Genomic DNA, 19,168 nt, shown 5'->3' with positions numbered 1-19,168 from the left:
GGAGTCCTCCAGGGCGATGAAGGAAAGTGTCAAGAATTCTTACAGCTTTATCTTATGTCTTTTCACGAGCAATAATCGTGTATTTATGAATGTATTCATAATTTTTTCTCGAAAAAAGCTTTATATTCTTTTTGAAAAAAATTGACATCCTTGGATTTCCCGGCATTTAAAACAATGTAATAGGTCATTAGTCTGAGAAAGTTTGTTTATAGCCTTAAATTTGGAAAAAATACACATTTTACAGGTCCGCGGACGACTTTTTCAATAATATCTTGTCAGTGCAGATATTGGTGTTGAGCGTGATTGCATCCAATGGTTAAAATTGAACCAGAAAACAATTAGGGCTGAAAACTACGTAGCTGTAACACAACTTCTACACGACTTAGCTTTGAAACAGAATGCAGTCGTTGGCAAAAAAGTACTTTCGAAGATGCCTTCGTTATTCTTCGTCGCCTTGTACCCCTAGATTTCTTCACAACTATGACTTACATAGATGATTGTCCCGAAACTAAAGAAGCGGCATGTATTATATCTTAACACAGTTCGGATTTTGTTTTGGGCAAATACCCATTATGTGGAATTTTCATGATGCGCGATGCCAATAAATTAAAGCTCCATCACCTGGACGCCAGAATCGGCCTGAAGCAGCTCGTCAATTTTCCCACTACCAAAGGTGGCACCACCCTTGACCGAATTTCCACAAATATGCACGAATTTTACAACATACCTACGACCGGGGCTCCAATTGGAGGAAGTTACCACTTTTCTCTTGAACTTAACCCCACCTATTCCATTAAAATCGATTACACTACAACTGTAACTATCAGTCGACCAATCACAAATGAGGGACTTCTGACTTTTGGCCAATGGTTAAGTTGCGAGAAATGGGAAAAAATTCAAGATGCTAAAAGTAGCAACGAAAAAGCTACTATTTTCCAAGAAACTTTGCTTCGAAATTACAAGGCCTGTTTTCCTGAGAAGTCAACCAAACGTTTCTCGTCAGATCGACCATATATTACACAAGAAGTTAAGAAAATGGTAATGGAAAAGAGATGGCTTTTCCGTCATGGTAATACCCAACAAGCCAACAGGTTGAAAAACAAGCTAAGAAAAGTCACTCGAAAACACGCGAACAAATATGTAAAACGTAAAGTTAATCATCTGTTTGAATCCAAACCAAGCCAATGGTACAACCAAATCAAAAGGTTGACGGGCAAGGTGGAAAAAGGAGTCGACTTTGGCATTGATGAAGATGACGTCGTAACAGCCAACTCCCTTAATAAACATCTGGGTAACATTGTGCAATCTCTCCCGCCTTTGCTGAGCGTGGAAATACCCACCCCTCCTCCTGAGTCTTTTGATTTCCCTTTGATATCATAGTCCCAGGTGTTTTTCAAATTAAAAAGGCTTAAAAGAACAAGCATTACCCCTTTAGATATTCCCGTTGATCTCATCAAAGCATTTCCAGATTATCTTAGTGGCCCCCTCACACTCCTTTTTAATCAAGTGACAAAAACAGGTGAGTATCCATCAATTTGGAAAAATGGGTTCATTACACCAATACCAAAAAAGCTGCGCCCAATGATTTTTCGGGTGTCCGACCGATCACTATGACACCCATTTTTAGCAAAGTGTATGAAAGTTTTGTTGCAGCATGGCTGAAAGACCGTATTCTGAACAAAATTGATCCAAGGCAGTTTGGAAATATGCCGAACACATCTACATCTCATTACTTAGTAAGTATAATTGACAGTATTTTGCAAAAACTCGATGAACCAGATTCTTGGATTAATCTTATTGCAATAGATCTAAGAAAAGCTTTTGATTTAATTTGCCACAATATTCTTGTAAAAAAAAACTTCTTGGACTAGGTGTACATTCATTCCTTGTGCGTTTAATTGCTAGTTTTCTTTCTGGTAGATGTCAACGGACAAAATATAAGTCCACCTACTCCGACCCACTGCCCATTTTTTGTGGAGTTCCCCAAGGTACCCTCTTGGGACCACTTTTGTTTCTTGTCATAATAAATGATTTGGCAACAACACTGGATGACCGCTGAAAGTATGTCGACGATCTGTCGCTCATTGAATGTTGTCAAAAAAACCTACCAAGCAGAGCAGGTTCATTAATCTATATATATGTCAAGAGGCAAAGGTGGACAAAATGACTGTCAACTTTGATAAATCTTTAATTTCAACATTTTCTTTTTTAAAATCTGCGCCAGTTTTTAAACCACCTATTCCCAGCGCCAGTCACGTGACCGAAGTTAAACTGCTCGGCGTTCATATCACTTCGGATCTGAAGTGGAATAAACATGTTGATGGCATGTTAAAAAAAGCTAATTTGGCCATCAGGTCTCTGAAGTTGTTGGCTCACCATGGAATCCCTGCACCACACCTCCTACGCATCTATTTCTCTTTTATACGTTCCACACTTGAATACTGTTGCCCTGTATGGCATTTCAGGCTGACTAGGGAACAGTCGGACCGGGTTGAGAGGGTGCAATACCGTGCCCTCCTAGTAATCTCAAAAGCCCCAAAAATACCGTACATATCCCTCCTTAATCAGTTTCAACTTCAAACCCTTCAATCTCGTCGTTTAAAACTAGCCCTATCCTTTCGCAATAAAATTTTGTTCAGCCCTATACACCGAAATATCCTCCCTCCCCAACATCAACCGGCACGGGTAAGGCCACTCAGGGCCGTTGCAGAGCCTGTACCGAAACTTCAACCTGTGACTGTGTCACATGCTCGTTATGAGCTTAGTTTTGTGCCCTCGTTTGTTAAGTTGTTTAATGCTGGGTCGACTTTTTAATCTGGATTATTGTTGTTAATTGTATATATTATAATTTTGTGTATACTTGTTGACTTATTTTCGTGTGTACGTGACAATTATTATTGTTAATTGTATATATTATAATTTTGTGAATGTTAATTTTGACTTGTCGACGAATTTTTGTGTGTGTATGACAATAAAAACTAATAATCGGCTCTGTCCGTCGCATGTTTTTTAAATAAAATGAATTTGAATTGAATTGAAATTGAATTGATTAATTTGATTTCTGATTAATTTGAGGAAATAATAATGGACAGTGATAAAAGGCAGATATTTCGAAAGGTTGCAGCATATGCATATAACATTGAATTTAAAAAAAAAATGTGGACTACGACATATGCATTTGCTATTGATAATGATATGGATCCGTAATCATTAGATTCGAATCAAGAATACCTTTAGGTCAAATCCGTAATCTGGTCGAAATTAATGATGTTATTCCGGCTGAAATTCTAAATACCGACAAACCTTTACTAAGAGAGGTCTTAAAGCGGATGATTCATAAAACACATGAGGAGTTAAATCCAAGCTCGAGTTGTATGATCACTAAAAAAAGAAAATTGGAGTGTCGGTTTTCCAATGCAATACAACTCAGTTACAGATCTAGCGAATGATGAAAAACCAAAGAATCAGCGTCGTTAGAATCTCAAATTAGACGAAATAAATAGACCAATCAAACAAAGAAACAAAGAACATCTCAAAGAAACAAATGAAGAAGAATCTTTACATAACCGAGCTGTTTTTCGAAGAGATTCTAATAACGCCGAGTTACTCGTGATAATCGTCATTTCGCCACATATAATCATCATATGCTCAGAAAGTTTCAATATCACATCAATGTCGAATATGCTGGCAGTATAGGTTCGGTAAAGCGTAAAATGAAGCAGACACCTATGTGGAGCTGATTTTACCTTTCAAGTGAAAAATAAGCCATACAGTGTCGCAAAGGTATACTAAAGGAAACTGATCTGTTTCTGTGAATGCTTGCACCATTGCACCAACTGAAGCACGCTGGCGACTATTTTACGATATCCGAAAAAAGAGTCATGTCGTTTAACGTTTAAATATTCATTTACCTGTAAAATACCGAATGCAAGATATGCCAAGCCCAAGAAGATTTGATAGATAATGGACAACAAGGGCGCCCCAATATCATCCAGAAAATTATGCTGGGACAAATGATCTTGAACTTCTGCTTTGAATTCGCGATTTTTATTAATGATATTAATAAATCAAGTGCTTTTCCACTAGTGTCTGAATTATTCATTTTTTAAAACAAAAAAGAAGGATTTAGAGTATCGAAATTTTTTTTTACGGTAAAATATGTATGATACGTGATTACCACTGTTCAGTGAATCATTAATTTTAAGCAGGAGGGCTGCAATTGCTTGTACAGGGGAATAATCTGATCTAAATATGAAGTAACGTATGGTAAAAAAAAAATTATTTTAGTCAAACTAGGTAAAATTAATTTTTTTAGAATTTTTTTTTTCAAAAGCTTTGATAACTGGGAAGTATTGCACCAGGCCTGTGATTATTCATATCGGTTTATCAACTTTCTTATGCACTGGGATAACTAAATAACTTCTGAGACCACACTGGCTAATCTTGATAAAACATAAAATCGCGAAGAAATACTTGCATCATTTTTCAATTTTTTCACTGGCTATTTATTGTCCTTGTTTTCTTCCCTTTTCGCGATTTCGTGTATTAACTAGGATAACTCAGGCATTTTCCCATTTACTAGGTTAACCCTAGACAATAAACACAAATTTAGAATATGGATAAACGGTCCACGAATCCCATATGCAAGATGTTTCAAAAGGCTGGTTGAAAGTTCATCTTAATATCATGAATTGCCTCTATTTACCTCTATCATTTATGAACACTGACTAATTAAGAAAAGCCCCAGCATCAATTAAGGCAGGACTTTAAAGATACAGGGATACTTAAAATGGATCAACCAAGACAATATGCAACCCAAGCATGGTTTAACTTTTATAGCCTGTTTAGTTAAAACTGTTTACAGTTTTTACTAGAACTTTTTACTTCAGTTTTTTACTAGTTTTACTAGAACTACTTACGGATTTTTGACGCTCCAAAATAGTACAAAAAAAGTTACTAGTTACCTTGCAAAATAGTTACTAAAAAACAGTTACAAAAAAAGTTACTAGTTACCTTGCAAAATAGTACTTCCAAAGCTTGTTGTCTCGAATAATTCCGTAGAAAAGTTTCGACGCGGTCGAAAAACAAAGAGCCGATTTGATGTCAAGATTAGCTACAATTTTCAATAACAATTCAGGGGGCAGAGAACTCAGATGAGGTAAACGACAGCCACAGGCGTGAAGGAGGGGTATGACAAAGTTACTTTTGAACAGTATTGTCAAGTCACAAATTGATCCAGTTGTATACCGCCGATAGTGTTTAATAGCGCATGAACAGGTCTCTGCATTTGCCCCACCTGGAAAAGAAAATAGCAACAATGCATAACAATACTCCAATATTAACAATAATACGGGAAAAGAGTTAAATTAAAGACTATATGAAATTACTTTATAAATTTGCCGATTTTTTCAATTGAAGGAGTGTAGAAGAGTTCACTTCACACACCTTGTGAAATGATAAAGCACGCAGTAATCCAAAAGCAGCGACAAAAATGGGAAAATAGTGACGAAGACCACGCTGCCTTTCCATAACAAACAAACGCAAAGCAGAAACAATAGGGAAATCTTTTCAAGACAGTGGAAATCAATTCAGAGGATATTTCGGCCCTATGTTTGATTAGCAATCACCATCGACAAAGCTCAAGGGCAATCATTAGAATAATGAGGTATAGATCTGAATACGGATTGTTTTTCCCATGGACAATTATATGTTGCATGTTCAAGAGTCGGTAAACCTGACAATCTATTTATATGTACAGACAATGGGACAGCAACGAATGTTGTATATTCGCAAGTTTTACGTAGTTAAAAACATATATATATATATATATATATATATATATATATATATATATATATATATATATATATATATATATATATATATATATTCACAGGTGGGACACAGGTACAAAACTACAATGGCGCGTAACTAATATGGCACGTAACAACTTACGCGCGGGGGGGGCTTGGGGGGTTTGGGCACGAAGTGTCCCACCAACTAGGTGTTGGGGTGGCCCAAAGCACCACCCCAACAGCTAGTATATATATATATTATATATATATATATATATATATATATATATATATATATATATATATATATATATATATATATATATATATATATATATATATATGTATATATATAGAAGTTTTTCTTACTTTAATTCCCAATTTTACAGTTATTGTTTTCTCTATAAGATTTTCCCTTTTGTTTCTACTTTGTGTTTGTTTGACACAAATGGGATGTTGGTTGGCATCAGGTGGCTCGGTGGTGTAGTGAGTTAGTAGTAATTGTAGTAGTGAAATAAATGTTTCCTTACCCTGTTTATTCTTATTTGCTTTTTATTAATTTATTTGTTTTTTTATACTTTTGCTTTAATTTAATTTTTTATGAAAGAAGTTTTTCTTACTTTACTTCCCAATTTTACAATTAATTGCGTCGTTCAGATGCAAAATAACAGCACCTCCCTCAGAGGCGTCAACCCTAGATTTTGATAAATAGCTTTTTAAATATTTTCTTTGAAAAAAATGAAAAAAACACCAGCCTCCGGACTTTGAAAATACATTTTCTGTGCCTCCACTACAAAAGAATTCAAAAATAATCTTTACCCTCTCCCCCCCCCCACATTGTAGACATATACAACACTTATCTCCAAAAACATGTGATTGTAAGAAATGACATATTGTTTTAAGAAGGCTGATCACGAGCGTTTATGTGTTGTTTTTTGCTTCCCTGTTGTAGGTACTTTCCCTTTTAGGCAAACGTGTCACGCCCATGATCTTAGATTATCAGGAGAAGGTTCTTAAGAAAAAGCCATTAGAAATTGCATTCCCTTCCTAATAGCAAAATATATATTGCTAAAGAAAAGTAATAAAAATCCCATAGTTGCCGCTTACATGCAAAACTGTATCAATGGGGGGGCTAAGGAGTTTAGACCTACCCCCCCCCCCCACACCCGAAAAGTTTTGCCCTACTCGTAGAAACATAACAAATATGCATAAAACTAATTTTTGATTCGTTTTCTAAAGTTTTTTGTACAACCCAACACCCCCCAAACAAGAATCCTTAATAAACCCTTATTTGAGTGTTAGTTTTGAAAAACAGATGCTCAAAGAAACTTAAGAAACTCTGAGAAATATAAAGAAAACGTGCGTTTATACAGTTTTCTAATTTTTTCGTCGGTTAGATCAAATTTATCGATGAGATTTCAAGCTGTCTAGTTAATTAACCTTATTTACGGAAATCGAAGGTTATTCTCAGAGAGTTCAGAATTGAAAGGGACCCCTCTAAAGGAAAAACAAAAATAATTGCTCTTACTCCAAACCCAGCTTCATTGACTTATGATAGCTGATTCTGCTATATACTACTGAAGACACAAATTCTACAACAACAAGATTTGAAAAATTTGGGTAAAAATTCTGAACATCGGCAAAGAGCTGCATTTAAAACATAATATATAAACATAATAATAAGCATAATGAATCACAGTGATGCAGTTGGTGTTAGAATTAATGTACCTGAGAACTGTACTTTGTTTTTGTTCCCCTGGATTACCGTTACGGTTTGGGGAAAAATTATAGGAAGCTTTTTTCTGTGAGAGAAAAATAAGTTTTTTCAACTTAAAGTAAAGAGCAACATTAAAACTTGAAACAAACAGAAATTATTACGTATATGAGGGGGTTTCCCCCTTGTCACTGCCTCGCTCTTTACGCTAAAGCTCGAATTTCGTTCCATTTTTTTTTTAAGAATGAGCCATGAATCACAAAGACCGTTTAATTAGAAAAAATAGCTCTTTTGGAAGTACTAAAAAAACTTTATTATGGGGTTTTGGGACTTTTCAAATCATGTTTCAACTATTCCAATGCCTGTTTGTGGCAATCTAAAAAGCTTTAAGTACCTAAAACCGGATGAAATACTGGAAAAAGGACAGATAAATAAATCAAATGTAACTAGCATAGAGAAGATGCCTAAGAATTTTTGCTAAATTCTTGACCCTCAACCTCCCCCAGATATACTTGGATGTAGTCCAAAATATTCGCAGAAACTTGGTGATTTTTGTGCTTTTTTGATCACTTTTTGAAATTATGTCTAATCAACCATTGATTCCTAAAACTAATTTGGGAGCCAGTTAAATAAAAAATCAGTAAATTATGCATATTGCCCTGGAATATCAAGGATTTTGGGGGGGGACTCGTACTAAGAAAAAATTGTGACATTAAAATATCATTATGCATTATCGATTTTGTTTTTCTTTTGAATTACCAATTGGTACAAACAAAACTTCAAATTTGTTGTTGGCTAAATAAGAAATGACTGTACATTAACCATTATAACTCTTCAATGTAAAGAATGTGAACAGACTCCTATATAAATCAAACTGAATATGATTTTGCGACAGCGCAGTGGATATGACCGTGCCTTCTGTTCGAGGGTGATTAGGTTCGATCCCTCATGTCACAAGGAATGCTAGCCTAAATGTTGTAACTTGATAAATTTTTATTTCTTTATTGTTCGAATAAAAAATTTTTCTGTTTCTGTCTTACTCAGTTCGATTTTCTCCTTTTAAAATAAATAACAAATAATAACAAGTTGCACCAAATGCGCCACGATGCGCAATTTTTTGATTTTCGGGCTATTTCAAATTTTTATTCAATAGCGTTTTAGCACCCTTTTGGCCTAATTTTTCCATTTGCAATAAAAAAAAAAATTAATACACCATTTTTGGGTGGTAGCACATATTCTGTTATTAAGGAATGATAATAATTTTCAGTGCTTTTTTTCTAGGGAGCCTTCTCCTGATAATTTCGGATCATTAGTTTGGAATACTTGTATATGAGAAAAAAAGACGAATTCATGATCTTCTCTACCAAAACAATACAAGACTTCTAAAAACAGCTTATTTTCGTAGATAAGTCCTGTAAACGTCAATAATCAATTTCTTTGGAATGCTTGTTTTAATGATGTAATTTTCATTATTATTCCTTGACCTCTTTTCGTGTAACCTGTTTTTGCATAAATAGAGTGAACTTTCGCGGAAGGGGAAGGGGGCTAAGATTTAAAATTTGTCAGAAAAGTTACCATGTTTTCTTAACTATGAAACGAAAAGGCACTTTTTAAGTTTTTGGTTTTTAGGAGGAGTTTATTGAATAAGTATCTTTCCAAGCAGGATCTTACAGACAATATTTTGATTACTTAAAATAATGAAAAAAGAAATTTTGTGTTAGAGTTCCTTAGGGTTAATTCTATTGTTTTCAACCCATTGCTATTTGAAGAGGGAGTGAAGAAACACCCTTGCACTCTGAAGGAAATTCAATGTAAAGGTATACTGTTAAGCTTGATTTTAATGTACTACTATTCTATTGGAAAGATCCCCAATAGTGTTTAATATTCAATTATGCTTCGTGACAGTGAATAAGTGCTAGACTAAAATTTATTTCCCCCCCCCCACCCTAGCCAGCTCCTCTTAGGACATTGCAGAAATTCCGTTCCGGAAACTCGAGTGCACATAACGTCTTTCGTTTTATTCAAACAAACATGTCGTTCTGGGAATACACTCTTGATAAATTCTAGGAGTCTATAATGCTTTTCCCGCCTTCATGTCTAGTTTCGGCCTTGCTATGGAGTTTATTGAGACACAATCTGAGCATAAATTAATTCTATTCATTTAATTATGTTTATGATAGTGAAAATGTGCGCAGTTAAATTTTAATTCAAGTGAATCCGCAAAGCCTGTCGCTTTATCACAGATATCGAGTTTTGAAAACTCGGTTGCACATAACCTCTTGATTTACTCAAATAAGCGTTTCCTTATACCCTTGATAAACATTGGGGCTCTATAACACTTGCTTCGCCCTTCATATCTTCTTTTAGGTCTAGTTGCGGAGATTCTTATGACACAATCTGAGCATAAACTAGTACTATTACTAACAACTCACTGCAGTACCAAGCCACCAGAAGCCAACAAAGCCGTCTTCTGGAGCCAACACAACCCACCATGTCTTCTGTTTGGTCTAGTTACGGAGATTCTTAAGACAGGAGTTGAGCATAAACTAATTTGATGCATTCAATTATGTTTATGACAGTGAAAATGTGCGTGATTAAACTCAAATTCAAGTCGGTACCCCAAAGCCTACCACTCCTGAGATATTTCAGATATCGAAAAGAAACCTCTTTTGATTCACTCAGATACGGGTGTCGTTATACACATGAGAAATTCTAGGACTCTGTAAAGCTTGGGTTGCAAGAATGCTTCGGTTGTTAATGCTCTTCAATTAGCTGAATCAAACACTTGCATAATCTACAACATTGAGGAACTAAAGTTGTTTGATGACTCAGACCCTTTTCAATTACCAATTATTAACCTGAGAGTGAACATTTTGTCGACACATCCTCTACCCTTCTTAAAACCATACTGATCTTCTCTTTAAGACTTTGTCTATAGCATCTTTAAGTCTAGAAAGTATCATTATACTAAGTAATTTGCTAGGTACAGAGACTAAAGAATTACCACAATCACTCTTATCCCCTTTTTTATAGAGGTGTCTAATAAATGTTTTTCTAAAATCGCAAGGCATCCCTTTTTCAAAAATCATATTCATTATCTTCAGTAACTTATTTCTAACCTCATAGCCAACTGATTTAAGAAACTCTTTAACGACAATATCAGTACATGGGGCCTTCTTATTTTTAATTCTTTTAGTATTGTCGCTAATTTTACCTCAAAAAATAAATCTTCCTTTACATCCAAGGTGCCACAAACTTTTTCATTTTCCGCTATATCTTTTACTGTAACTCTGTTCTGGTTTAGGATATTCTCAAAAAGTTCTGAACATCTCTCTTTAACTCTTTCCTTATCACTAATTGTGGCCCTGCTCCTACCTTTAACTGGGACAAAGTCCAGATTTCTCAATTTATCAGCATGTCACTACAAAATTTTACTATTATGCCGTCTAGCTGGATATTCCAGATCCTCGACAATTTTATCCATGGTCACCAGTTCACACCTTTTTAGTTCATTTTTAGTGCTTTCTCCATTTTCTTTACCTTCCTCTTACTTTCACATAATTAAATCTAATAATTCTTATACAAACCTTTTCTTCTCTCTGATAAACACAAACCATCTTCACCATTATTCTTAGCTGTGTTCCCGACTTTCTTCCCTAAGACATCATCAGAAACTTCACAAATTCTTTTCCTAAAACCATTCCATCCATCCTCTACATTGTCAAATCTTAAATACTCCAGTTTACTATTCAGCTATTCCTGGGTAGTCTCTCTCAAATTCTCATCACAGAGTCACTAATGTTATAGCTTCCCCTATGGGAGTTATCCTTACAAAATTTCAGCGTTAAATTAACCCTAGACACTACTAGATCGTAATCTTTATTTCTGATATCGATAAAAACAATCCTATATACCCTAGTATATTGTGTTGACCCTGCCAGTCTTTGATTCACAATAACATAACCAACATTAATGGCCCAACTAATGGGCCATTTTATGACCAAACACTGTATTGATTACAACTAGATTGTTATATTTACAAAATTGCAACAGTCTGTAGTCATCACTGTTTTCTGTTCCAATACCGAAATTTACCTATGCTAGAATACCATCTATCCCTATTTCTAACCGACCTGGGCGTTCAAATCTCCTAATGAAAACGTTATATTTCTACCTGAGACCTTGTCTATTTGTTCCTGTAACTGCAAGTAAAATTAATCCGAGTCACTACTATCTCGCTCAGTCGGTTTTACACGGGCATATATTTGACTGATACCTTACACTTTTTAGTCATAAAATGAGAAACTAGTATCCTACTGTTAATATATTCCCGTTCCTAAGATATTACAGATATGCCTTTTTGCTAGCTTGGATACATATGGTTTGTCTTGATTTACCTCAACATAATAAATTGCCTCAATATCCTTAGCCTTCTCGGAAACAACTGGGATCAAACATTACCCCTTTCGCAATGGTGAATCCGGCAAGTAAAGAAATTGACAAACTGCATAGTTTACATTCTTTGCTCCAGAGGCAGTGGGAGTATGGTATTCCCAAGGGCATAGCTATTAAACATTGTGCCTAGTTACAAATCAATTTACAAGTTTCACGAAGAGAAAAACGAACATGCAACAAGTTTCACAAAAAAAAAATCTTCCCGCAACAATTCACACAAAAAAATTAGTCTTAAAGGAGAAAAATCAATGCACACGTCTCGCGAAATGTGAACCCAGCACACAAAAAGTTCCATGAACAAAATCAGTTTCACGAGGAAAAAATCAGTGTACAAGTTTCACGATGAGAATAATGAATATGCAACAAGTTTCACAAACAAAAATCAGCACGCAACAGGTTCCACGAAATAAAATCAGCCTGCAGCAAGTTGCATGAACAAAAGTCAGAACGTAACAAGTTCAATGAACAAAATTAGTTTCAAGAGACGAAAAATCAATGCACAAGTTTCACGAAGAGAAAAATCAATATGTAACAATTTTCACGATCAAAAATCAGCACACAATAAGTTCCATGAACAAAAATCAATTTCAAAGGAGAAATATCAAAGTACAAGATTCATGAAGAAAAAATCAACAGGCAACAAAAATCAGCAAGCAACTAAGTTTCAATATTAAAATCAGTACGCAACAAATTCCATGAACAAAATCAGCAAGCAGTAATTTCCAGGAACAAAATCAGTTTCATGAAGAGAAAATTCAACGTAAAAGTTTCACGAAGAGAAAAAATCAACATGCAACAAGTTTCACGAACAAAAATCAGCACGCAACAAGTTTAAATAAAAAGTTTTCATTTTTTTAGTATATAAATTTACTTTTGAGGGAAAAAGGTTAAAAACCCTCAGGTGTGATTATGCGCGCCAGAAGGGTGTCATCGGGGATGGGACATTGTGCCACGCTGAGCTCAATTGCTAGGAGTCATCAGAAGAAAAGCTAATGGGGATTTTTTTCATTAAGCTTAAACGATCGATCCTAGTGTAAACGAACATTTTTGCAGGAAAATGCCGGACAAATATCATATGTGTGACAATACCTGCTAGATGGTGCCATTTCTCAGCCATTGAGTGTCACAGGCTTTAAATTGCCACGAAACATCGCAATCTAGTAATGAAACTGCAAGTTTCCGCTGTTTAAATAAAAATAATGGTAATTTTTGAGTTTATAAATTTGTTTTTGCGGGAAAAAGCTCGAAAAACCCTTATGTGTGATAATGTGCGCCAGAAGGGTGTCATCAGGGACGGGTATATTGTCCCACGCCAGCCTCAATTGCTAGAAGTCATCAGAAGAGACGCTAATGGGACTTTTTTCATTAAGTTTAAACGATCGATCCTAGTTTAAACGAACATCTGTGTTGGAAAATTCATGAAAAATTTCATATGTGTGGCAATACTTGTTAGACAATTCTGTTTGTCAGCCATTGAGTGTCAAATAGCTTGAAATTGTCACGAAAAATCGCAATTTAGTAATGAAATGGCAAGTTTCCGCTGTTCAAATAAAAACAATGGTCATTTTTAGTTTATAGATTTGTTTTGCACGAAAATACCCGAAAAATGTTATACGTATGAAAAAGACTATATTAATAAAAAGATGCGCTAAGAGCAAGCCTCCAATATTATCTGATAGCATCCTCTAAAAGCATTACTTAATAAGCAGCGGTACTTCAAATGTAAGCGATTTCCCCCTCTGCGTGTCAACAATTGCAGCCAAATGGGAACACAATCAACAGCTTAATCATTCTAGTATGCGCGAACAACATAGCATAATATTATGAGTCAGTTTATTTGAAACATTTTTTCAGATATATGTTGTATAAAATTCGAGCCAAATGTCCATTTAAAATTTCAACTTCGCTCTTTACTTTCATCAAGATAAATTAATTTTTATGTAAATTACATTTTGTTTGTTTTTAGGTTTTCAGAAGGTACTTGTCTATCATACAATATACACTCGAGAAGTAAAATTTGGTGAATACTAATGAAATAAAACAAAATATGATCAAAATACTTTAGTAACAAAATTGGTAAAACTACCACAAGGAATTATGGAAGGGGGGCATGTATTTTCCAACCAAGCAGAAGCTATTTGTCAGATATAAAGCAGTTGGTTGACCAGTTTCTTGGCCAGTTTCGCGATACAAGTTCTCGGGTGTGTATTATATATTAGACAAGTACCCCTAAGTCTTACGAAAGATCCTTGTTTCAAGGTGATGAAACTAAAGAATTCATACAAGTTTTTATCAAATAACCTTAAATCATTCTGCGCCGTGGTTTGTTCTTTACTAGGTTTCAGCTAAATCCGATGAAACTTACGTAGTCCCCATTTATAATAAACTGTATCAACCTTTTATGTATTCAGGTACTATTCTTTGTTCTTTAACATAAGTTGCATTAAACATATTTTTCATACGTATCCATATGGTCTAATGATTAGGATAGGTGGCTCTCGACCACTTGACCTGAGTTCCATTCCTGGAAAGGGACATTTTTACCTATGATGGTTTCTTAAGGAAAGTAATTAAAATAAATTTGTGTTATAATATCTTACCTAAAAATATGAGTATGTTGCATCATCTTCTATATAATGATTTCTTATAGCGCTTCAGTTACTACGGACTACAGTACGTTCTTTAACGTTTAACTTTTAGTTACTATTTACCGTGGTTTGTTCTTTACTAGGTTTCTGGTATATCCGATGATTCCTGATGTTATAATAATATAAGCTACTACAGTGCCATAGAATATTGTGGTTGCAGTTGCCAACCTCACTTTTCTTGCCAACCCTTATTGTTCAAGCCAAGCGACGGTAAGTTTCCTATATAAGGGTTTCGGACAAGGCGGTTGTAATAGTGTACTTCATTTTTTGTATCTGATTCTAGTTTTAGGAGTTATGGACTATTTCATTTTTTTTACTATGGGGTGTCATCGTCTCTTACTAGGTTACTAGCACCCGCTGCAACCCGGAGAGAACCCCAGAAAAGCAACTTCAGATGCCAATTTTTTCTCATTTGGCGGTTCTTCCAGAACAAGTTTTAAAGTTTTGGTTACTATGGAATGTTGTTCGTATTTAAAGGTTGCAGTTATAGCTGCAACCATGATATATAAATTTGTAGGAATAATATGATCCAAACATAAAATTTCATAAATTATTCAACTATAAGCGAATATAAATTCTATAAATATGAATTTAAATAAACTATATAAATACTAGGAATTTTTTATCCCATGAAAGCTATGCACTTAGCTAATATACATTTGCTCAATTCCTAGATTAACCTCTTTCAGATAGGGGACTCAGGGCCGGATTAAAACTTCGACACTTCTAGGCCCAAGCGTTTTTGCCGCTCTGTTTTTGCGAAATTTTAAGGAAATACCCGAAAATTCGGGGTTAGTGGAAACAATGAACAGAACGCAATTGATGAGCTGAAAGTAATGAAAGAGGCAGGTGATACTGAACTCTCAGCAGCCAGTCTTCGAAAACATCTAACAGTTTATAAGTAGCCACGGAATTCCTGTGTTTTAAAATCACTTTTCTATGAGTAGGCAGCGCGGCAGCGGAGAACATCTGGCACTTTGACGATAAATCACATCAGTCCATTTTTTTAAAGAAAAAAACCACCCGGTAATAATTTATCTCGCCCTTAAGCCCAGGCCTAACGGGCCTATTGGTAAATCCAGGCCTGAGGGGAACCGCAGTTAATGACCTTCAGACTGGAATTGTCAGACTTCACATTTTCAGACTGGAATAGTTTTGCAGTTTAGTTTTACTGCACCCAAAACCAAGAAAACAATTTGTCATAAAATATGATGATGGAAAAGGCAATTTTCTCAAGTCTAGACCACTGAAACTACACCCTATTATCAACAATAGACAATACTTACCTGATGAAAATAAGGGATTAAAAAGAGCGGTGCAACAAAAGCAGTGATTATTAGGGACTTCAAAAAATAATTTGTTCTGCCAATCCAGTTTTATCCCTTTTATCCCATTTGTCCCTTGTCGCCTTCAAAGCATCGGCCACAATTATTCAAAATAATTCCTCTTTAATAAACTTTATCTTTCTGTCTCAACATTGTTTAAAAACAAATTCAAAATAGTAATTTCCGAATCTTCAAATAGACGATGATCAGTGGCTCGATATTACAAAAAAATTGAAAAATAACATTTTGGCCAATTTCTTTTATAGCATAAGCTAAATTTCAACAGAATTACCACACTCCAAGCACACAAGCAATGACTGGCTATCAACTTTCTAAGCCCGTTGTCACAGCGCTAGAACAAAGAGGTACATACAGCAAAAATTGACAATATGCTAGAAGCCTACTGGATAGCTGTAAGGTATTTATAAGGGACCTTCAATAGATAATTCGTTCGACATACACTTTTTATAGGCCAATATGACAGCGAATAAAAAAAGTTCCACATGGCAAGAAAATAAATGTTTTTGGCCCTATCTCTGAAATTGTTGTGGATTTATTGGACTACGGGCTAGTTAGAGCCTTTTTAATAAGATTTCGTCTTCAAATTCTTAATAATGGATGTAAAATCATCTAGTTTCTCAAAGTATCATGCTAAATACAACATAGCTACTAAGCTCTTTATCAATACTACTTAGCTGATAAAGAAAAGCGATTGAAAAGAACAGTTTGAAACAGAGGTTGATTAATTTAAGTATACAAGAACCAATCTAGTTCACTCAGTCATCTTAGCGTCATATCCGGTGTAGGTAAAAGCCATTTCTGGGTGTCAATGCGAGGGGATTAGGGCTTAGTGGCTAGATACAATATCTATGTATTGACCTTAATAAGGAGAATGTATTCATGTAAATACAGTTCCAGAAAAAAGGCTTTAAGGTCATTGGCACTGAGTCAAGCTGACATGGCCCCTCCTTTCACTGGTCAAGACACGTCAAGGAATTATTTGAATAGCCAAAAAATCATCCGGCTCCATTACAATTTAAGAAAATATTTTATAAGAAAAAACTACCAAGACAGGAAGATCCATCCAATCCTCACCCCCCTACTCGCACCTTTGAAGCGCCTGCTAGCTCTTTACTGAAAATTACATATTTTAAATCTTTTCGTTTAAAAATGAACCAGCTTTTTTTATAGATGTTGATAAAAACATATGTAATTAGCAATTGGGAGTTTTTGTGTAGTAGCGAGTTCTCAGCAAAGCGCAAGTTACAACTTGTAAGCTATAAGTGAGGGGATGAGAGGGCGATATCCCTCCCATTTAGAGTAGTTTTTGCTAGTTTTTGGTTTTAACGTGGCTCTTTGAATGTAAGGGAAAAAAAGAGCTTGTTTTAAAAACTATAACTAAAGTAAATAGTCAGTTTTGGCACCAAGTTTGAGCGAAGAGCTTACTTTAGGATATTTTAATTAATGTTTCTTATTCTTTTTAAGAATTATATTTCAAACTTTTTGAATTCAATAAATCATTGTGTGTGGATTTATATTTGGTTCAATCTATTTGTCGTCACCAAAAAAGCCGCAATAAAAAGGAGAACCTACCATTGATGAATAAGGTGCCAAGCATTTCCGTCATAACAATTCGACACGATACTGTGCTTCCATCTACATTGACCGCATAGAGAAGATTCTTGACACCATTCCGCCATGCCCAATTATTGGGTAGTTCTCTGAAAGAAAAAAAGAAAAAGGGTAAGACGGCACACTCTATATCTAAAGCGTAAAAGGTGCAATTCACTATTTTCTCAACCACTTCCTGATAATGTACGAAATCCATGAGTGTAGGTGGATTCAGCTCTGGCCCTAAGGAGAGTGATTGTTCTCTACCCTGGAAGGTTGAAAACGCATCAAAAGTACAGTTTAGAGCGTAATTCGAGAAGGAGTGTTGAGAATAAGCCTCAAGGGGGGAGGCAGGTTGAATAGAGAAGATTGTTGACACCACTCTACCATGCCCAATTATCGTGTAGTTCTCTGAAAGAAATAAAAAAGCTAAAACAATACACTCTGTCTCCCAAGCGTATAAGACGTGACATTATCTGTTCAATTTACCCCCATAATAACGTACAGGATTCAGCTCTGACCCTGAGGAGAGTGATTGTAATCTACCCTGGAAGGTTGAAAACGCAACAAAAGTACAGTTTAGAGCTTAATTCGAGAAGGAGTTTTGAGAAGAAGCCTCAAGGGGAGAGGCAGGTTGAATAGAGAAGATTGTTGACACCGCTCCACCATGCCCAATTATCGTGTAGTTCTCTGAAAGAAATAAAAAAGGTAAAACAATACAATATGTCTCCCAAGCGTAAAAGAGGTGACATTATCTGTTCAATTACCCCCATAATAACGTACAGGATGTCTAGGAGCATAGGATGGACTTAGTTCAAACCCTAAGAGAAGAGATTGCAATCTATCCTGAGAGATTGGAAACGCAACAAAAATCCATTTTAGGCTAATTCGTAGGGAGGGGGTAAGGGTTTCTTGAGAATAAACATGTGGGGGAGGAATTCTGCTCTTATTATACCCATTCCCTTCTGTGTACAGGCATGTTAAGCAGCCAAGTAACCTTGCTACTAAATAGAAAAAAAATCTAATTCAGAGATGATAAAAATTAAAAAAAGGCACACAAGGCCAGCTGCCAAAAAAGTAAGAATTGCATTAAAACTTTCTCCTGATTCGTTTTTTTACTATCTGAATGAATATCCTTGTTTCTTCATTGTTTTCTTTTTCAGTCCTGGTTGAACTTGCTTCAAGAAATGATGTTGGGGCAGCATCAATTTTCGTTTTAGTTTTAACTGTCACGTGTTTTACTTTAAGTCTGGTTATATATTTGCTTGTTTACTTAGGTGTAGATCCGAATTCTACATTAGGTTTCGTCTTAATTTCACTATCTTAAAATAATTCTTTGTTTTTTTATCTTTCACTATTTGAACAAAATGCCTTGCAGTGGGATCGCTCTCTGCTTGGTAATAGGTTTGCACGGCTCGGAATGTGATTCCAGTAATGAGATTATGCAAAATCGTCTCCATACTAATTAAAACACGAAGATAGAGGCTTTTCCATAGATCTGCTCAAAAAAAATTTCTTCATCAATCCTAAGCTATACAGAAAAAAGAACTGACAGAAGAAGAAGAAAAGAGGAGAGGCCTTGTTCTGGTGCAGTGGGTTTGATCTTAGCTTGGTAACACG

General features: G+C 35.4%; 1 protein-coding gene across 1 annotated transcript in view; it reads right to left on the bottom strand.

Moving 5' to 3' along the window:
* The window catches only part of LOC136037789 (uncharacterized), a 54,071-nt gene that overhangs the window by 12,938 nt on the left and 21,965 nt on the right, over positions 1-19,168 (bottom strand). Inside the window, exons 4-5 of the mRNA XM_065720621.1 lie at positions 17,531-17,658; positions 5,014-5,296 (exon numbers count right to left, since the gene is read on the bottom strand). Coding sequence (XP_065576693.1) covers positions 5,014-5,296; positions 17,531-17,658 — 411 coding nt within the window. The remainder of the gene's footprint in view (positions 1-5,013; positions 5,297-17,530; positions 17,659-19,168) is intronic.

Source organism: Artemia franciscana, chromosome 17 (assembly GCF_032884065.1).
Source record: "Artemia franciscana chromosome 17, ASM3288406v1, whole genome shotgun sequence".
NCBI classification, from domain to species: Eukaryota; Metazoa; Arthropoda; class Branchiopoda; order Anostraca; family Artemiidae; genus Artemia; species Artemia franciscana.
The sequence above is the reverse complement of the archived record's forward strand: the minus strand, read 5'-3'. Positions and strand labels throughout refer to the sequence as shown.